General features: G+C 34.3%; 2 protein-coding genes across 2 annotated transcripts; one reads left to right on the top strand and one right to left on the bottom strand.

Annotated features, from left to right (window-relative positions):
• The first annotated feature begins 3,427 nt into the window (after positions 1 to 3,427).
• LOC133683110 (citrate synthase, glyoxysomal-like) lies at positions 3,428 to 9,665 on the top strand. The gene is made up of 13 exons (XM_062106633.1): positions 3,428 to 3,919; positions 4,026 to 4,206; positions 4,277 to 4,362; positions 4,998 to 5,102; positions 5,500 to 5,562; positions 5,777 to 5,886; positions 6,239 to 6,358; positions 6,516 to 6,591; positions 6,717 to 6,790; positions 6,913 to 7,033; positions 7,717 to 7,814; positions 7,954 to 8,077; positions 9,219 to 9,665. The coding sequence occupies exons 1-13, from the start codon at positions 3,674 to 3,676 to the stop codon at positions 9,348 to 9,350; spliced, it is 1,536 nt and encodes a 511-aa protein (XP_061962617.1). The 5' UTR covers positions 3,428 to 3,673; the 3' UTR covers positions 9,351 to 9,665.
• Positions 9,666 to 13,864: 4,199 nt separating this feature from the next.
• Positions 13,865 to 22,564, bottom strand: LOC133682360 (probable galacturonosyltransferase 15). The gene is made up of 6 exons (XM_062105674.1): positions 22,106 to 22,564; positions 21,850 to 21,893; positions 20,454 to 20,621; positions 16,527 to 17,108; positions 16,128 to 16,430; positions 13,865 to 14,516 (listed from the first exon to the last, which is right to left on the bottom strand). Exons 1-6 carry the CDS (start codon positions 22,314 to 22,316, stop codon positions 14,229 to 14,231), a joined length of 1,596 nt encoding a protein of 531 aa, XP_061961658.1. The 5' UTR covers positions 22,317 to 22,564; the 3' UTR covers positions 13,865 to 14,228.

Genomic DNA, 22,564 nt, shown 5'->3' with positions numbered 1-22,564 from the left:
AAAGTCTCCGTTTCAGTTATTTTGAAAACCAATTTTTTTTTTATTGGCAAGTCTGAAGCAAGGTTACCTTTCATTTTCCTGCGTCATGTGCAACCGCAATCAAAACCTTGATTGATTGATGGTGGATTGTTGGTAATGGGCGGGTGTCTGTAATTCCTTCTTAATCTATGGTTTTGATGATGAGTGATACAGCGGAAACAGCCCGTCTTCCCTTGAATCCCACAGTTCGACGGTGATAAAATCGCTTGCAAATCGGTGACTTGTTCAAGGATCCATCAATTTTTCCCGGTGAGTAAACTAATTTATATTTCCTTCCTGTAGGTTAAAATTAAAAAAATTAATATGATAAAAAATTATTGACATGTAAAAACCTATTTGGTATTCTTATCAAATCCGACTTGATGGGTCAGATTTAAAATCTCTTGATTTAACTTTTTATCTTACTTGAATTTAAAATTAAATTGAATGAGAATTGTTCTGATATGATTTAATTAACTCGGTTGGTCCAAAAACAATCTGACAAACCGGTAAAAAAAAATAAGAATAATATAGAGAGAAAAATAATGAAATTGATATAAAAAACTTTACGGATCAATTTTTCAACTAATTCAAGTTTAAAATTAAAATTTATGAGTGTTTTTGATGTGATCTAGTCAATTAGGCTAGTTCATAGATAATTTGATTGATCAATAAAAAAAATTTGAAAGAAAAAGATATTAACAAGAAAAAAAAACTTTCTCTTGAATCCTTATCTAATCTAAAAGAAAAAAAAACATATTTCGACGTAATCCAATCTATTTGATAATTCAAAGAGAATCCAGATGACTGGAAATACAAATGATGAGCACCTAATTTTTCATGATTGTTACAAGCTCCTCCACTTTTTCTTTAGCCAATAAAGTGAACATGTGGATAGAATTATTGCATTTGATAAGAAAATTATAGATTTTTTTTTAACAGAAATTGATAAACCTACAAGTGGATCTTCGATAAGATAAAAAAAAAAAAAAAAACAAGAAGATAAAACCTAGGAGACCACTCGAATCTCCTATCAATCAATCAGTCGCTATAGACATGTCAAGAAGCGGGTTTGAAGTGTATTATTATGTAATGTTTGAGATTATATGAATGACGGGGTTTAACATATTTTTTATTTAGTAATATATTAAAATGAAATTTTTTTATTTTAAAAAAATAATTTTTTATATTAACACATTAAAATAATTTAAAAACATAAAAAAATTATTTTAAATAAAAATAAATTTAAAACTTTTAAAAATACTATTTGCATGCATTCTCATGGACTCTTTATATGTACTTTCTTCATCTCTGCTCCGGAATTAGGACGGGGGAAAAGATTTTCCCATTAGTTTAGATTTTTTTAATTTAATGATTAATATCTAATAAAAAATAAATATTCATTCCATATAAATATTGATTTTTTTCCTTAACTCTCATTTATAGTTAAATATAAATAATCAAAATATAAGTTTATTTTAAAAGATAAATTATTCAAGAAATATACAATAGAAAAGAAAAACAAAGTGAACATATATTGATGGATACAAAGGTATGACGAGCTGTCATAACCCATCCTTAGATTTAGCTATATATTAAGCTCAAATTGACACGAGTCTCACGAGCTGCCGAGCTCAATGTTTTTGGATTCAGCTATTTACTGGCCCAATTAAACATGAGTCTAACAAACAGTCAGACTCATCTCTTGTGAGATTGGTATTGCGCTTGACCCAAGTAAGTATGAGTTTGGTTGAACGCGAAGCTCAGTTGGGCATGATTTTAGCACACTGTCATACATATCACTTTTAGACTTAATAACATATCAAGCGCAAAAAGATAAAGGTACGAAGATGATTATAGGCCTCGTTTGTTTATTCTTATGACTTTTAAATGTTAATATCAGAGATATTATCTTCCTATACCCCTATGTATATAAAAATTTTCTAAAAAACCTACCATATTTACGTTTCATTAATATTATGTAGGGGATATTTGTTCCTTATTAATGTTATATAAAAGATATTTGTCTCTTATTAATGCTACAAGAGAAAATAACTCTCTAGTTCATCTATTCCAGTAAAACGATAAAGTTCAGAGATTATAAATACTCATGGATCATCTAGGCAAAAAGGTTCACAATTTCTATTATTTAGACATTAATATTTTTAAATCCTATAACATTTATCATATTAAAATAAGAACAAACATTCTTATTCTTTGAATTTGTTGCACATTCTTTTATTTATAGCAATTTTTTTTTTAAAAGTTCCTCACTTATCATTCAAGGATTCCTAAACCCCACAAATAAAAAAAATTATAAGTGTTAAGTCTTCTATTACTAACTATCCACTTTTTGATCTCTAAATAAAAAAAAAAATATTAGCATGAATATATAATTATTTATTATCTGAACATAAAAAAAAACCTTATTACTATGATGGTATTTGAAGATGAGTGATGATAGGTTGTGCTTTTTTTATTATGGTGATAATAATGCCGTAATGATATGGTTGAGGGATAGGTTCATCTAGGCATAATTTATTCTTTTTATCCCCTTAGATCGAGGGAGGGAAGGAGGAGAGAAAAATGTACGTATGAACATCCATTATATTAATAATAGATGAAATAATGAGAATATCAGTTGATATAAATTAAAAAAACATATATTTAAACGTAATAACCAAATAACTACAAACACCAATTATGAAAGGGTGTTTGACATTAATATTAAACCTGTTTTTTTTACCAAAATTTTATTTTTTAAAATAATATTTTTTAGCATTTTAAAATCGTTTTGATTTGATGTGTTAATGACAAAAATCAATTTTAAAAAAATAAAAATTTATTATAATATATTTCAAAATAAAAAATATTTTAAAAACCAATCTCAACCATACTTTCAAACACCAATCATGAAGTATTTTTATAGTTTCATTTGGTGTTATCAAACTTGGTTTATTTTAAAGTTGACTTGAAATATAGCTTAAAATAACTTTTAAACCCGAGTAATCTAGCAAGTTAATTTATGATCTTATTTATTTAGTTAAAATATAATATAACTTTTATTTTTTTATAAAATTTTAAAATAATTTTATTATAGATAAACTTTTATTATTACGATCTTATTTATGATCTTATGTTTATTCGAAGTTTGAACTTTAAAATATTTTTTTTATTTTTTAAAATTTATTTTTAATATTAAAATATTTAAAAAATTTAAAAAATTAATTTTCTACAAAAACACAGCGTTGCCGCGAAGAAAAGACACGGGTGTTAATAGGAATAAGAGTTCAACTAAAAAAGAGATATACTTTAAACAGAATTTCCCCACGTGGGATTCTGGAGGTGTTGCTCTTTTGCTGAAAACTGAAAAGGAAGGTTGGAAAAAAAAAAAAAAAGAAGGTTGTGTAGATAGCCAAAAAAACAGTGTGGCGCTAACAACTGCCTTTTGCTTGCGTCCCTGACTCCAAGTATACAAATTAAAAATGCCTTCTTCTTTCTCAGCTCCAATCATCAGAAGCTGAGCTGAGCTGAGCTTCAACAACCCTCCCTCTGTCTTTATTTATTATCGATCTCCCTATTATTATCATACTTCTTCTTCTTCAATCATTATATATATTTACATTACAGCTCTCAAAAAACAAGAAAAAAGAAAATGTCAAAATCAGACTCTTCCCCGGAAACAGCTCGCAGCCGTTTGGCCGTGCTCACCGCTCATTTAGTTGGAGCAACGACACTCGAGTCATCTTTGTCGTCGATTAACCGTTCTTGCGTGTCTGCTCAGGTCTCTCCTCCTGGAAACCTCCGGGGCGCTTTGACGGTGATCGATGAGAGGACTGGTAAGAAATACCAAATTCCGGTCTCTCAAGACGGCACCGTCAAAGCCTCTGATTTCAAGAAGGTATATTTTATTTATTTCTTAATTGTTGCTGTTGATGATGGTGATGATGATGATTTCATTTTCAATTCAATTTTTTGTGCGCGCGCGGTAATTTTGGTGCATGCAGATCTCGACAGGAAAGAATGACAAGGGGCTGAAGCTGTACGACCCAGGATATCTGAATACGGCACCTGTTCGATCGTCGATTTCGTATATAGATGGTGATGAGGGTATCCTTAGATACAGAGGCTACCCTATTGAGGAATTGGCTGAGAGCAGTTCCTTTGTGGAAGTGGCCTACCTCGTTAGTCAGTATCCATTTTATTTATTTATTGATTTATGGTTAAGAGGATCTCATCCCTGCTGCTTCATTTTCAGTGTATGGGAGTTTGCCGTCTCAAAGTCAGTTAGCAGACTGGGAATTTGCCATTTTGCAACATTCAGCTCTACCTCAGGGTGTTTTGGTGAGACTCTCTCTCTCTCTCTGGTTGCAAATGCTGAGTGATTATTTATTTATTTTGATCAGTTTTTGTATCATTAATTATTACACTGTGAATAAGTAGTAAAGTAGATTAATATATCGATCAAATATGATAAAATCATGCAAATTGAAGCAAATTAGTTGAAGTGGATGAGATTTAATTGAAGTCCATATCTCATCTCATATTATTAAAGATCATGATTACATGTATTTCAATCTTATTGAATTAATTTTAAATGGTCAATTAGAAAGCAAATGATAAGAATGCTACTTTTTGCAGTATCATTATTTGAATTCTAGGCTTGGTAATACGACACAAAGTTTCTTTAGAACTTCGTATATGTACATCTATATTTTTCATTAGTGAATCTAAATAGTTCGTAAAATCTTACATTTTTAAAATCCGATTGTTCGATCTATTCTTTTTCTGAATATCTTTTGACACATTTAAAATGCATTGTTAGCAGTGTTGATCATAAGTGCCAAGAGATGGACTTGAAACTCATCTATAGCATCAAGAAGTAGAACTATAATGTTGTTTGCTATAAAAATTAAATGAAGAAATCTTGTTACAAGTTGAGGCATGATTTCTTGAAAGTTCCTAAATTTGTATTGCAGGATATTATACAGGCGATGCCTCATGATGCACATCCAATGGGTGTGCTAGTCAGTGCAATGAGCACTCTTTCCATCTATCATCCTGATGCTAATCCAGCTCTTAGAGTAAGCTCATTGATAGATTAGCTTTAACAGTTTAGCTTTATGTTTGGGCATGCTGTTTGTGTTGCATATATTGATCTGCCACTCTTGTGTGTTCTATATCTCTCTCTCTTTTATATCCCTTCCAATGGGCTAAAAAAAGTACTTGCACTTGGTAATGGTAGTAGCTGTTTTGGTTGTCATCTGGTCTTTGAAGCTAATCAAGTTGCATGATTGGCATGGTTCCATCATTCTGCCATAAAGTTTAGTTTTATCATTCATTTCTTATTTTTTTAGTGGAAGTTATGGGCATCAGCATTTTTTATATTATTCTTAAACAGCTATGCCAATGCCTGTTCTTATTGCAATTTATCTTATTAGGTTCTCATACAATTTTTTATTTCATTTGCATTTGGTGCAGGGTCAAGATCTTTACAAGTCAAAACAAGTGAGAGACAAACAGATTGCACGCATTCTTGGAAAGGTTTGCCTAATTCAATTTCCTTTCTTCTTTTGGACCTGGACAAGATGTGGTTTGTGACAACCCATGACTCTGATTTTTCAACTCTTATTTACATTAATATCTATGTTTGTATATTTTCAGCTTTAATTTGTTCACTCTATTCGAGCAAATATAGATGTCAGCAGCCTTGGTCATAATCTGTTGACTGATGAATGCAAATTGTAATATTTTGCAGGCGCCAACCATTGCAGCCGCAGCTTATTTGAGGTTGGCTGGCAGGCCTCCAGTTATACCTTCTAGCAACCTTTCTTATTCAGAGAACTTCCTGTACATGCTAGATTCATTGTATGTTATCTGGTCATCTCTTTTCTTATCAATATCTGATAACCGTGTTATTGCTGTGAAATGCTAATTTGTTCTCATATATGTAATGGTTATCGCCACATGTTTCCTACAACACTACTCTTGTCATTTTTGTTTACCTTTTCCTTTCATTTTTCTTTTGAAAGCCCTTGCTAAATGCATTCGTTGTAATCTCACCTTCCTTGAAGTATTGTATGCTCAATTTATAAAGCTACAGAACAAGATGTGCATGGTGGCTCATCTTCTTTTTTTTTCAAGATTTATTTTCATTTTTGAGATGTGAATTTTCTTTTTCCTTTTACACAATCAAGATTTCCTTTTTCTGGACTTGCAGGGGCGACCGGTCTTATAAACCTAATCCTCGACTGGCTCGAGTACTAGATGTACTTTTCATACTGCATGCAGAACATGAGATGAATTGCTCCACTTCTGCTGCCCGACATCTTGCATCCAGGTACCATCTTAGCACCAAACAAAAATAAAGCAGCCCTTTGTCTTTTCTCACTCTTGTTCTACAAAGTTGCAGTGGTGTTGATATATACACTGCTCTTACTGGGGCTGTAATAAACCAGACCCTTGTCTTTTCTCATTTTCCTTGTCTGAATATGCAGTGGTGTCGATGTATACACTGCTCTTGCGGGGGCTGTTGGAGCATTGTATGGTCCTCTTCATGGTGGAGCAAATGAGGTAACCATGACGGCAGATTTTCGCTTCTACTATTTTATTCCATTTGTAAAAATGGTAGCCCTACCTGTCTGGTAATTTATTTTGTCTCAGCGCTAAGCCTGTTTCTGCTTCATGGATTCCTATAGGCTGTGCTTAAGATGCTAAGTGAGATTGGAACCGTTGAAAACATTCCAAGTTTCCTCGAGGGCGTGAAGAACAGGTGTTTATTTCTCTTATTAAGCGTGTTATATCTTCCACGAAGTTCATAATTTCTTCATGTTTGACGTACTTTTATTTCTTTTGAAGTTTAGATTTAACTTCTTGCACATCTCAATTCTCCAGGAAGCGAAAGATGTCAGGTTTTGGACATCGTGTGTATAAAAACTATGATCCTAGAGCAAAGGTCATTAAGAAACTGGCAGAGGAGGTGTTTTCCATTGTTGGCCGGGATCCTCTTATTGAGGTAACTACATTATTATTATTATTATTATTATTATTATTGTGGGGTGGGGGGTGCTACTGTTGTTTGCAAATGCCCCTATCTCGAAATCATGTGTAATGGTGCATACAATGCTGGCTGTCAACTCTACACGGTTCTTATACCAGAGTTGATGAATTGCTACCGATCCCGATGCAGTAAATACTGAAGTTAACTTTGTAGAGTTATTTATTGCTGGGTTATTGTGACAAGCATTACAACCTGGTATCATTTAAGAAAATAACTCTACCAACTATTGAAGAAAATTGTTCTTATGTAATGCTATATGCTTAAACATAAACTATGGAGAAACAAGTTGTGATAAATTATCACTCACCTTTTACAGTTTCGTATTATTCCACAGTTCAGTGTTTTATGGCCTGCCTCTGCCTTATGTTGCTGTGTATTTTGATGTGTGAGTGTCTGTATGGTCATTTGAGCTGTAATATTTTCTGCCTAGTAAAATATATTAGAGGGAGGGAAAAAACTCCTTATGTCTTTGCAATAGATTTCTTTTGGATGGAAAAAAATTATGCGTGGCTTAACCAGGCTTCTAAGATTTCATTTTCTCTTAAATTTTATAAAAATTCCAGATTTATATCCAATGCAGTCAGTCAGATTGTGTTGCATTTCCAAGCTCTTATGCATTAGTTTCATGCTGTTTGCAGGTAGCAGTTGCCTTGGAAAAGGCTGCACTAGCTGATGAATATTTTGTTAAGAGGAAGCTCTATCCAAATGTTGATTTCTACTCTGGATTAATATATAGGTAGAGATAAGTAGTTATCATTTTTGCACCTTATGGTATAATACATTAACATAAAAGAAAGAAAAAACACCTAGAGGCATGAAAGAACTCGATTTTACCTCAAGCATAAAATGTGTGTGATACAAAGTCTTATTAACAGGGCAATGGGATTTCCGACAGAGTTTTTCCCCGTCCTATTTGCAATCCCTCGAATGGCTGGCTATTTAGCCCACTGGCGAGAGTCACTGGATGATCCTGATACAAAGATAATGAGACCACAACAGGTTCCTTCCTAACTCTTTCTTGAATTTGTTTTGTTTATTCTTAATGTATTCGTGCAACAATTCTTGTTTTGACAAAATGACCATGTATTAAATTTGTCATAGACTTGATGCTTTTCTTGAACCCTGAAATAAGGGGTCTGTCCCATCACATGGATGGTAGACTTGGTTTTGTCAGCACAAGAATTCCATTTTATAGATCATCTTGACTAGTTGACTGATAAACCACTGCTGAAACTGCAAACTCTTTAGTCTTGACATTGGCTTCCATGCTATGGTGGAAGTTGTGATTCTAATCAGGTTCTGGGTTTATGTTACTTCTAGATAGGTTGGAAATTGCATCATTCTAATCCAAAACTACCTCTTATTTTCCGTTGATATGTTTCCTAAACCAAATATAGAAAATGCTGGAGGGCAAATGAAGACAATTGGAAAATCAAAGTTGTGAAACGGTTATTAAAATGCACTTTTTTAGTAACCTGGAGCACAGGCTCAAAGATTGAAAAGGTTTATTTTTATATTTTAAAAAATATTTTTTACTACACCATGGATGTGCAATATTTCATCAATTCCAGGTTGTGCATTGATAATGGATCAGCGTTTTGAGCACATAGGCTGCAGAATGACTCTTATATTGCCATTTCTGAAAAAAATTCACAAGAGCTGGAGGATAAACCATTATTCCTAGATAGGATGCATATTGCTAATATATAGAAGCTTTACATAGCTTCCCTCCAGTGAGCCGAACAAGCGCTTCCAAGAAATTGTTTTCTTTTTTCCAGAAGAAAAGGAACGTAAATCTGATTAATTGACTGAATTGGAGTAGTAATTGCTCTCTGGAGTGGCACGAAAGAACTTAATATGTGTAACTGTTCAAAGTGATCTGTTTGTCAGTTGGGCATGCTATCACCATCACTATTATCAACATGCACATGATCATCAAATATTTGATGAAAAACACACAATCCAAAGAATTGCATGGCTTCAATCAGTAGCTCAACCAAATACTGAGAACTCTTTTATTTCTATTCTGTTAATTAACTGGGAAGGAGGTTCTCCCAAATCCACTTTCTTTTTAGCAATCAGTTATGTTTCTGGTTGTTGTATTGGAATTCTGGGATGAGTCATTTGCTTGGTTATTCAGGTTTACACCGGGGAATGGCTGCGGCATTATATGCCGCTGAAAGAACGGGAGGCATCAAGCAATGCAGATAAGCCTGGTCAAATTTCCGTTTCAAATGCCTCCATGCGACGGCGTGCTGGATCTCGGGTCTAGGTCCCCGCTGGATTTATATAATCCAAGGAAAATAGAATAGAAATCAATGACAAGATACTGTCATGGATTAATAATGTGCCTTCCTTCAAGATCCCTTCAGCCTAAACGCATGAGTGTGAATTTCGCTTTAGGCGTCAATCAGGTCATCGCACCATCTCTGTTTGTATTCGCAGACAATGTTACATAATCTATATTACATGTTTCACTTGATGCATTCGAATGATCTGTGTTTCCTTTCTTTCTTGTTCTCTCGGATGAGGCAGTTATGTCATTTCTTTTTGCAGTATTTGCTATATAGACAACTTTCTTATTTCATTCAACTCCAAATTTACTGGAAATGAGAGTCAACTCATTTTTAGGTTATTCCCCAAATTTTTTACCTCTTGTCTTTACAAAATAAAATAATAATAGCAAGAAAACTGGCGATGTGAAAAAAGCTAGCTGATAAAGGATTTCAAATGTAGAAAAATTAAGCTGTAATTTTGGATGGAATCGGGAGTCTAATTGTACTTTATTTTATCTAAAATTAAAGAGATAATACAGATTCAAGGTCAAATTACATCACTATTGAACGAATCTATATAAAAATTAAGTGATATAATTAGATTTTTAGTAGGTCAATTTGTTTTAATCATGGGCTAAATTAAAGTTTAATTATGATTAAGAATTAATTTGGGTTCAATTGAAGGATTTAATTAAGTGTATGGACTTAATTATATTTTAAACATGTCAAATTAATTTCATTAAAGGTTTACTAGTGAAAAATTAAGTTTGGGAGCTCAATTTAGGTCTAATTGAAAAAATTATAATTTTAAGAGATCAAATTTAATTTTTACCAAGTCAATTGATTGAAATTAGAGGTAAAATTACAAGAAAATCAAAGTTTTCGAGTCAATTAAGAGTTAAATTGAAGAAATTCACAGTCAAAGATTATTTTGAAAAAGGTGTCGAACTCTGGGGACCCAATTGATTGAAATTAGTGATGAAATTGAAGAAAATTAAAAGTTTAATGGTCAATTTGTACAAATCCAAAATCAAGAACTAATGTGAAAAAAACCCTAGAATTCAAGGTTGCTATTGAAGTTCGGTAGGGGTAACATTGCACAAAATTAAAAGTTTGAAGCCAATCAATAATGTAATTGAGAGAAATCACAAATCAAAAAACTAAATTGAACTTTATCAAAAAAGCATCAGTTTAGTTATTGTTCATCTTTTTTGTTTTTGCTTGAAAAGACTGCTCAAGAGGATACTTTTCAGGGGTATTTAATACTTTATCTCTGCACCAAATTTCACAAAACTTGCACGAAAATGATGGGTTGACATTTGACTACACCCCAATATGATTTTTTTTGGCTGATTGGCACCATACCGATTGTGATGCCGACCCAAAAAGGTTAACTCAGACAACTTTTAACTGCCAAATTTGACAGTTCATGATGATTACTTTAAGTCAATGGTTGGAATCCTTCGAAGATGAATCAAGAGCTAAGATTTGACACCAAAAAAGACAAAGTATCCCTCTTCCACCCTCTATAAATAAGGGTGGATTCCATGCCCTGAGCATGAAGAAATAAGAGGGCAAAATGAGCTAAAAACCAGCATCTTTAGCATTTTCAACATTGTTTTTCCTTCTTCCCCATTGCCGCCACCTCCTGCAGCCACCAATAGATTAGATCCTCTCCCTAGCACCACTATGACCGATAACTCCTCCCTAAGCACCACTATGACCCAACGACAACCACCATCTCCAACAACCCTAACAGTTTCTACTTCTTCCTCTCCAACAATGTTAGCCTCTCCACCTCAACCTCTTTACGAGCCACACCCCCACATTAAACCTCACAGCAGCAATTGCCTCACCACCTTCAGGCCAGGTAACTTTCATCTCTTCCTCATCTCTGCCCCCCCTTCCCACATGTACTCCTTTTGCATGCAGAACATGAAATAATTCACGTCCTGCAACTATTAACTTCTGTCAGCATATGCAAGGTGGGCTAGACCTATTTCGGCCCAACCTAGATGGTTAGGCTCGGTCTAGCCCAACCCTAAAAAAAGCCAAGTATGTTGGGTTGCCAATCAGCTCAACCCGACTTGGCTAGGCCGGGCCTAGCCTATAAAATAATAATATAATATAATATTAAAAAAAAAACGTTAAATTTTTTAAAAATATTTGTGGGTCCCGCACATGTTTTCCCAATAATTTTATATAATATAGGTTGTAGACTTACACTGTAAGATACAAACCCAATATTAAAAAATATCTAGCTTTCTCTGAAACTTTTCTATAAAAAAAAATAAAAAATTTTCAAAAAACAAATTAAATTAGTTTCCTCTTTCAAAATAAAAAACAAAAAAAATATTTTTTTTCGTGCATACGGTCAAATCCTAAAGGTTTTCTAAATATATTTTCATACAAAAACAAAAATTGCATCTTTCTCATGTTTTAAAATGAAAAATGAATATCGTAACCAATTTATGATTATCCATTAGGATTTGACCAAAATATAAAAAACCCTTCAACAATTATTTTATTTAATTAATATATGTAGTGTTATGATTTAGTTGTTGACTTAAATACTTGGAGTATAAAATTGCATTGTAAAGTATACACTTAGATATTAAAAATATAAAATAAATATGATGTTAAATTTTAGACCTTAGAATAGTTAGAATTTAACCCAATAAGATAGAGACTTTCTCATGAAGAGAGATTTACCTTGAACCTTAGATAAGACTAACGAATAAAAATATAACTTAGAAAAATAATTAAACAATAATGTAGCTTACCTTATAGATATGATGCACAGGGAGTGATGCGTCTTCCCCTTCCACAACTAGTCTCTTACCTAGATTCTTGCAGACCATAGGTTTTCGAGTAACCATAATATTAGATAGCGACTTTTAAACTTTATAATCATGGCTTTATGATTATATCTAAACCCTCTTTTTAACACATACTCTCAGGAGACAGACTCGTCATCGCTTGACCCCGCACGCATCCTGCAACAATACTCTTTTTATGTGTGTGTGGTGTGGGTCTAGCAATATAAGACACACAACACTTCTATCCTTCTTCTATTTTTGTGTCCTTTCTCTTCCTTTCCTATCTCTTTCCTCTTCTTTCCTTTTTACTTCTCTTCATCCTTTCATCTTCTTCTTTTTCTATTTTTAGTTATTTCAATCCAAGAAAACCAATGGTGTTGGACATGCCCAATTGTTGGTTGATTATGGTTTTACTATTTCTATGTACTATTTTTACACAACGACTTTTTTATAAAACAGTTACACATTTTTCTCTCCTCCTTTTTCTCTTCTCCTTTCTTTCTTCCCTTTCTCCACTTTTCCGGCTCCTTTTCTCTTTCTCTTCTTCGACTCCTTTTTTTTTCTCAAGCTTTTTCTTAGCCTTCTTTCTTCCCTTCCTCTCCTTTTCTTTCATCAAATCTTCGTGTCCCGCATCATATTAGCTGCCAAATTCTTTTGCGAATCGAAACTGCTGTAGCATTCTTTGCAAATTAGACCTTTTGCATCGATTCTTTTCGTTCTTTTTAACGGTCATCGGAGTTCATTGTATCATAGTTTGCCTTCCAGCGCCGTATTGGTTACGATGAGCAGGAGTGGCAATCATTATTGTCCAACGTGGAACCGTGCCTTTCCCAATGCCTTTAAAGACAACGAAGAGTTTTCCATAATATAAATTTCCATAACGTCAACTCTTGGTTTGGAAGAATCTTGAAAATTAAAGTTAAAACTACTGAAATTGACTCCAAGCTAGCAAACATAGATCCAGACAGAGAGTAGACTATAAAGTCCTGTGTCGGGAACTTTTCTGTCAGCATCCCAAGTGGATCATTTTAAATTTTAAATTCATAATTAAATTTTACTTGTGAATATAAATAGTATCAGTTATGCTCGTATATTTTTCGTTCAAAGAGACTGGTATAACCGACGGCGGAGTGCGGACCAGTAGCATTATTTGAGAACATTTATTAAACTTATGAAAAAATATAAATTAAATATTTAAATAAAAATCAATAATATTAATTAAAAAAAAACAGAGAGAACGAAATTGAAAAGGAATATATACCCAGCCCATCAAACCCCATAATAAAAATAGTTGCTAGCTAAAGCAAGATGAGTTCATACCTGCCTCTTGATCCGTAGAAAATGTCCCAAGATCAAGAATATTTTTTGATTGAATTACGTGTTCTAGATCGAGGAAGTAGTCAACCAAATTGAAAAATCAGCATTTCTTTCTCCACTAGGTGCCTCCACCCATCAACTGTTTTTCAGAATATTTTTATTAAGAATATATTGAAATAAAATTTTTTTATTTTAAAAAAATTATTAACAGAACTAAAAACATAAATAAATTAATTTTAAACAAAAATAAATAAATAAATTTTGATCAATACCAAACAGGGGCTTAGCAGTTCCACGTAACTGCAGTGCATAAAATCTCAATAGCAGCTGGTAAGCAAGGACACTGTACATTATTGAAAAGAGAAGAAAAAAAATTCATGGGAACCATACTGGCATTAATAAAATAAAATGGTGATAGTACAAAAATTATAATAACGACGTGAATATGTATTAACAATTGGGAATACTAATTGTAATTTGTTGGCTAAAATAAATATACAATATTGATAAAACCTACTCCCACCAACCATTATGTCTCTCGCAGGTAAGAGATAGTACAGGGTACAGCGTGGTATCTTCAGCAAATTCGTGTAGTGCACAAGAAATAACCTGTATCATACTGTAGAGAGGCCAGTGTGAGCAGAGACTGAAGGCAAAACCTTCTTCCCTCTGGTCTCACACAGTGCCATAGGGTGTCTTCAAATGGAATATATGCGAGAACTTGCGCAATTTCCCTCTTCATCCCAGAATTCTGCATTTCCTAATAAACTTGTCTGAAAAATTTACATGTCTATTCCATAAACTTCGTAGCTCAGGGAACCCAATATCAAGCCATGGCTTTGCCGGGCCACTAAAATGTAAAACCGCGGCATCACCCAACATCTTGATATTGTGAGCTTGTGGGGGTCTATAACCTAGTCCACCGACATGCCATGAAGGATCAATTGGATGTACCTGACCCTCGAAAGCAAGCAAGGCTGGTGGATGCACTCCTGGTTGCCATAATTCCATCCCAAAATTGAGGTTCTGTAAACAAGATAGATAATATTAAGATGATAAGCAGAGGAAAGAGATCCTATATCCATATGTGAGGATGCAATGTTCTTTTATCGTATTCTGACAGAAAAACAAAATCTGGGAAAAAGCAGCATTGCATGAAAGTAATGGGAAGAAAGACTAATGGGAGAGAACAGGGAGTACAATAAAGAAATAATGGCAAAATTTCTGCTGTAATCAATCAATAGCATAGGCCCTTTATTTAGAGGCCTCTTGAGTTTTCGATTTTTTCATCAAATTCTTATTTTGCTCCTAGAAAGGGAAGATGAAAATTGAAAATTTTAAAAATATTGATGGCTATTGATAAAAATGGCTATTGATAAAAATGAATATTCATTTTTTGTTTATTCATGAGTTGTTTTTCTTAAGAAGAAGGGGGGGGGGGGGGGGGGTTGATTTTAATTTTAATTAGAAGTTGTAACCTCAGCCTACACCACCCAACTCCACCATCACTACTACTGTGTTCGGTATAGCATGACAATAGCAACCACCAAAAGGTCCAAAACCTATCCAATTATCTCTACATGTAAACCTCAAATCCCTTGACTGGAAAAGTGAGAATGCCAAGTGGCTGGTTTATGGGGAATGAGGAGCTTTCAGTGGGTAGGTGCAGTTATAGGTGATAACTGCTTGGAATGTAAGGTGGCATAGTGGGTAGTGTATTAGATGGACGTGGAGTCACAAATGTAGTGAAATAACTAACAAGTGTCTGGGTCAGATAAGCCAAATATTCACTTAGGAATGAGGGAGTGGTTATCGTAAACAAGAGGTGGGTTCCATCAATTATCCCTATTCATCACCTGCATTGTAATAATAAGCAAAATGCAGGACAATAGTACTCGAGACTAACAACATAATTATTTTACAAGTGTTTAAAAATATTACAGACATACATGTATTCTACAAGACAAACGGTCTACCCTAACACTATCATGTGTTTGAAAGAAATGTCTTGTATTATAAAAGCCTATATGCGACATGTATGAATTCTTCTTTTGTGTGATAGTGTTTTTCTCTAGTTAAACATTCAGTGCACCAATCAACCCAGACATCAGCAGTAAGGTAACCTTTCAGTATTACTCATTGCACTTTCTATAATCAATGATAAACCTAGATTCATGTGGCTCATTCTCTAATATATTTCATTGGGATAACTAGAAAGAAGGCTTTCAATTTTTTTTACTTAGTTGTGATACACTAATTTGGTACAATTGATTCTCTCGATCCTTCAATTCTTCTTGATGTAGTTTCGCATTGGATGGTTAGAGTCACCAAACTAATGTTTCCAGTAACTAGTGAAATATGGCAATTGATATAGCATAGCACATGGTTAAAAATCAGAAGCTTAGTTACTATCAAAATTTAACGAGCTGAGAAACTCAATCATGCCAAATTAAGGTGATAGGATACAAACAGAAAAGTTCTAAAAGATGGAATCAATTGTAGCGACGCCATGTTTCATCTAAAACCAGTTTGATGCTGCTATAAATAAAATGACAATGGACAGTCTTGCCATGTCCATCTTGTGAAATAACACAATTTGCTATATAAGATACACTGAATATGAGAAAGTGCACTTACATGTTTCAACCATTTATGATAATTTGTAGTGATTTTGACCCTCCTCCAAGCTTCAAGATCAAAGACATTCACACCATAGAGCCAAACACAACGATCATGGTCAAAATTGGATGATATTATTGGGTAAGAAAAGTTCAAGTAATCCTTGTATTTTTTTCCTGGGCAGCAGTTGTCTCCACACCATGAATCAACAACTGCGCCAACAACTTTCTTGTTGAGATCCAATTCCCACAAAGATGACATGTCATGTTGTACCACAACATCTTCGTCTAAGAATACTATCTTGTTGAGATCTGGAAACAGCTGCATGGTCCATGAAAATCATGGAATAATCATTATTAAATACTTTGTACATTAAAAATGTAGTTCATTCAAACAGAGAAGCATACCGAGTACTACCTCAGGGATATAAATTCTGAGATGATTCAAAAGGGAGAGGCAGCTAGGGGTTAAAGCCTCCAAACTTCTTCTGTTTACTCCCTCATGTTGAAAGTTGGCATTTCTCAAATTGTCATTGTAATGGCTCCAAATTAAGCGATGAATCTCTAACATCTCTTTGACATGGACATTCACCTCATGAGACCAATCATATTGGTGCAACCCCTTAACTTCCACAGCTGCTGATTTAATAGGATTGATTGCAAACCATGCATTCATCGGAATGTAAGTTTTTTTGTCAGTGACTATATGGAAAACCAACTTTTCAGGTTTGGCTGAGTGTTGGACTGTGGAAGAGATGACAACGGAGGCAGCAAGAACATTATCAGTTAGAAGAACAACATGGTGGAAGGATGGATCAGTGAGGCGATAAACATATTCAGGGGGAGGTAAATGAGATCGGGCCATGGCATTTACAGCATATTCTTCAGCTAGTTTAAGGCAAAGGCAATGCAAGCTCTTTGGAACACCATGTGAAGCTAAATGCCAGTTTATTGATTCTTGCTCTCTGGCAGACTGAACCTTGAGCTCCATCATTGATAGCTGCATATTGAATACAAAATAAAATGATTTGAATTGTAACACAATTCACACTAGGTGTTACAATAATTGTTTTGATGAAAGCTAGATGACTTTATAATGCCATGGAATACTTACTTAAAATTGTATGTGAGGAAGTGTAGCTTGGTTATAGATGATGTCATTGCTCCTAGTTTATTGGTTCTGATTAACTTTCATTATGAAAAAATAGTGAAGCCTAATGAAGAGACAGTCATAATAACAGCTCAAAATAGGAGTGAGGTGCATTGACACTTTGATCATTATTTCATCAGAATGACAGTCCAAACAAACATGACATGTACATCATGCATCACCACCCAACCACACATGCATGCAGGTGTAAAACAAACGATCCATACACAGACATTATGATTCGAGCCCCACAGATGTAATATAATTCCAATCCCAGCCTTGTGCCATTTAGCTCTTCTAATAAATATTAGAAAATGAGTAAAAGGATGCATGCCACCGAGAGTATGAAATAAATGTTAGAAAATGAGTAAAAGGATGCATGTCGACATGGGCATTTCAGACCTGCTAGGAGGCAGAAGCGTTTGTGGTCCCATTACATGCCCAGACTTGCCTCCGATAAATAGCAATTTGCTAGTGAAAGATCACTGTCACTCATGAAATATGTAAATATGGTGTACACAAAAATCCACTGTGAATGAAAGGCCTAATCAAAATGAAAAAAACAGGTGACTCAACATTCTTAATCATTACATAGTTAAAGATAAATTTCCTCTCTCTCTCTCTCTCCAAAGCTATTTGTGCATCAATGGTAGCTCATTGGTATATTGGTCAAGGATGTGAACGAGTTGGTGAAATTGTGCTAATCTTGCAAAATTTGTAATGGTAACTCACAAATCACAGGATTTTACACTCCTTTATCTATAACAGGGCATCATGGACTCATTAGAGCATGAATTGTCTTGGGACTTCGAAGGGCAGTAAAGGGATGGTATGATTCCATCTTTGTCGTGGTCAATTGATACTTGAAGATGGCACACTCATGTTGCTAAATTTTCATGCTACTCATGTTGCTAATTTTTTTTAAAGAAGTGGCAGGGCTATGTGGTGATCCTTATTCTATGCTTTCTCATAGGGATGTGAAGTTTGTAGAACACATTTGGAGGACATCATGAAGGAAAGCAGGAACTCAATTGAAATACTCCAGAACTTGCCATTCATAAAAAAATGTTAGTCAAAGTTTAGGGAGAATGCTGATTTTTTGGAATCGTGTGAAGAGTCGACTTGTTTTCACTTAAAAAAATTCTGTGAATAGAACCTTTAAGATGATACCTTTTGAGGCTTCATTTAAACTCAAACCACAACAAGTGCTTGATTTTGTTCTTTTTCCACTTAGGACTCAGGAGTGTGATGATGGAGAGGCTTTTGCAGATCATATAAGGTGAGTTCATGAAAAGGTGATGGTGCCTTGAAGGCAAGCAACAAAAGTTATGCTAATGCAAGCAATCAACATCGCCAAGTTGAGTTTGAAGAAAGAGACATAATTCTTATATACTTGAAGCAAGAAAGGTTCCCTAAAGGCACTTACAATCTGAGATCAAACAAGCTTGGGCCATGTAAGGTGCTAAAGAAAATAAAACATTTACGTGATTGAGATTGGATTCACAAATAAGCCTAGTCTTCAATAGTTCTGATTTGTATCCAATTGAGGGTTTTGATGGAGAAGTAGTTGAAACTTGAGCAATATATGACACGGTCGAAGGTTATTGAAGATGTGTTAGATGTGAAAGAGGCCGAGTCACAAAGGTACTTGGATGGTTGAAGAAGAGCCTGACCCCCTATAAATGTACAGTGAAGTAGTGAAAATTTTCTCAAGTTTTCATAACTAGGGAGAATGACATAGGAGCTTCATTATAGTTAATTATTTTCAGAAATTTTGTTTTATTGTATTAGTTAGTAATCACAACCTAGCAATGTAACTTCTAAAACATCTGGATGGTTATTAAAAGTTTTGTTTAGTAGTTTAATCGAAAGGTGGGATTAAAATTTTAACTCTGGCCCTAATATAGATACACTCTAAGTTACAGTATCATAATATTATTTTCATCAAATAGACTTCAAAAGCAAAAAGGTTTTCTAAAACCCTACATTATAACACATAGTTTGAAGATCATACTTGTTTCTAGCCTTGATTCCAGACATATTGCTGTTTCACTCCCTCAACTATGCCAAAATTGCTTCACAGTCAGGACTCTAGTCCATAGAAAATCTTGTTAGATCAAGCACTCTTGTCAGTTTAGAAACTGATAAATAAACATGCCTAACACCCCATAAAATGTCTCCCATATTCTCAAACTAGAAAGAATCTTATATTTTTTTCTTTGAACCTTGAGCTACAAACGCGTAGAAATTGCTTTGGTTTTACAAGCAGCTAAAATGTACATTTTAGACAAACATGGGAAAGTCTAAGACCATGAGCAATGATCCCAGCAAGGACCTAAGAAAAGGTGGCATCAAATTAGGATTGTTAGAAGACATGCAAATTGGTTTACTTGCAACAGAACTGATAAAAGTAGCATACATTGTGATGGCATATGAAACTTCCAGTCATATCACCAAAATAAATCTCAAACGTTCATATAATCCATAAGTAAATAACTCTTTTCTTGAGCTCCAAATGTTAATCAAACAGCCCTGGATGAAGTGGCAACCAATCAAACTTTGATGTAAGAGCTTTTTGCATCACGTGATAAGCTTTTTAATGGATGTCGTACTTGTAAGTAAATACTCTCTCAAAGCAACAAAAGTCCTTTCACAAACACCACAAAATATTAACAATGACTTAAAAATTCACCATGTGTCAATTAATCATGTTTCTTTTTATCACAGAAATCCCTCTTCTGCTCTCCTCCTTGGCAAGAAAACCAAGATGTATGCGAGTGCATGTGATGTGTGAAAGTGCAAATGTAACATCAGAGGGTCTTAATTGCTGAGTAATGAGCAGCTGATGGCATGAAATGGATGGTACTAGGAACTAAGAAAGAACCTAACTTCAATATATTTAGTTTTAATATGGCTATACAGAAACAGATGGATTACTAACGTAGCAATATGGGTTGTTTTATTTTCTTCACTTGATAAAATAACAGCAGCAAAACAATACATCAAACTAGGCTTTTATAGTGGACTGGAAGACTTTTACCAATTCAAAACACCCATCAATACCAAGAACATGACAGTAAAAAATAGTGGCTGAAAGAAATCACAAGAAAAGTAAATGCCACTTGAAGCAGACAAAACTAAACAGAAAATTAGTTAATGTAATTAATACAAATACATTTTTGTGTGAACGCGTACCATGGCCTTGGTCCTGAAAGCAAAGGTCTTTATGTCTTGCTGGTTCGAAGTCATTTCGTTGACAAGCACATTGAATGATTCTGTTGAGCCCTCTCTTCTATAATCACCATCATTAGTGCCATGGCCCTCCTTTGCCTCCATTAAAGCTCTTGCCAGTTCTTCCCTTAGCTTTTTAAATTAGGTTGGTATACATGCATCACCACAAGAAGAATCATCACAAAAATGGAAATAGAGTAGAATTTGGAATAACATGGAGGAGAATTGCACCACAACTGATCAAGTGCACTAGAAACTAGAAAACAAGCAACTGGTGGAAGTAAAATACTAATAGTTCCTCAAAATGAATTTGTTCATGAACTGGTCTCTGCAACTTTCATACTGTTTATGGTTCTAACTCTCAAACACAAAATACTAAATATATTTATAATAGGACCAAAATAGCATCACCGCATTTCTATTTTAACAAGAAAGTCATTCATTACTCTATCATCTCAGGTGAACGAAAGGGAATTTGGAACAAAACTGGGCCCATGGTGGATGATGCGTATTCACAGACTAGAACTAGGGATCCCAAACAAATTGATGATTGAAAAGCTGAAAGATATGAGAGAGGTGCTGTACCAGTTCCTCAGTAAAATGAAACGGCAAGGTGTAAAAATCGCTAGTGCTGAAAAATTCAGTGGACAATAAAAATGAAGAATAATGTTATTTCTTAAGAAAGTTTCACAAGAATAAGTTTCAAGAATACACTGAGTCATTAGATTAATCGGATTGCATTAGATCTCATATTAAGACCATGACTCGGTAGCTCACAATCTTCTTGAAACTCATCTTCTTGTTAAATAGCATTTCTCATTTTTATCCACGATAATCATCCATTTTAGAGGGTTGGCTTGGGATGTGTAATGTCTAATTTTACTTGAATTTCTTGAAGCTGTTTCCTATGTTCTCCCTTAACTGAAATCAGCTCGTCTTCTTTGGAACATGATCTACAACGTTAGTTCAATCATATACTTTAAAAGGAAAGGAAAATGCTATGAACACCCGCTAAACATTAACTTAACATGATTCTTGAAACTTACTCTTGTATAATTTTCTCAGGAAATAGCATTATTTGATAAACATTGCGCCCGTTAATTCATACAAGAACAAAACAACAACAATCAGCACAACATATGTTAACGTGTGCCCTATCCTTGTAGCATTTACTCTTTACACGTGTCTATAGTTAGAGGAACAAAATATTTTCGACTTGGATTTAGTTTAAAGAGTAATTGAAAAGGAAAACAAAATTTTGTTAGCCCTAGTTGCTCCCTTGTCTTGTTTCACCCTAAAAAAAAAAAAAAAAAAAAGTACTGAGAAATTTAAAGAATAGTTTCATGAAAAAATGACATACCAAAGATGCTTCGCTCCCGCCGAGTAGCCCCCATCCTATGCAGTCTGCATAAACAAAAATAAAAATAATGAATAAATTAAAACACAAAAGAAATAATAACAATCGATGAGCTGTACTAGAAGTTTTCACAGAAGGTACGAAGATGAAGCATCGGGTACAACCACGAGCAGCACCAAAAATTAACTATGAAATAAATTAAACAGCAAAAGAACGAGTAATTAATCACTACTGGTTTAATTTATTTTGATGTATTTACCGAGAGCAGAATTACAGGCAGAGGCAGATTCAAGAACCAAAAACGCAATTCTAACAAAAAGAAAGGGCAAAACAATCGAAAGCAACAGCACCACCGGCAAAAACGTCCGGCGAGTAATCCGACGAGTTGCCACCGTGGATCCCTTGGCAGAAGAGTTGGTGGTGCTGATGGTGACTCTCTTGATCCCGGTGGTGGAAATGTAAAACTTCATCTCATTATTTCTGTCTCGTCTCGTGAAATCGATCTATTAACAGTAGCAGAGCGTGTTCTTTTCTGGTGGAGAGAGGGGGGGGGTACAAAAAGACAAAAGGGAAGCCGCGGGAAAATGATAGATTGCAATAATTACACTGTCGAGGGGTGAGTTTCGATGATTTCTGCCTATGGGTTTTGGGTTTAATTACGGATTTGTCTTCGACTTTTTCAAGTAGTAGTTTTATCACCGACAGATGGGAGAATATC

This window comes from Populus nigra, chromosome 2, assembly GCF_951802175.1.
Source record: "Populus nigra chromosome 2, ddPopNigr1.1, whole genome shotgun sequence".
In the NCBI taxonomy this organism is placed as follows: domain Eukaryota; kingdom Viridiplantae; phylum Streptophyta; class Magnoliopsida; order Malpighiales; family Salicaceae; genus Populus; species Populus nigra.
Note: the sequence above shows the minus strand (reverse complement) of the source record. Positions and strands in the feature narration are given on the sequence as shown.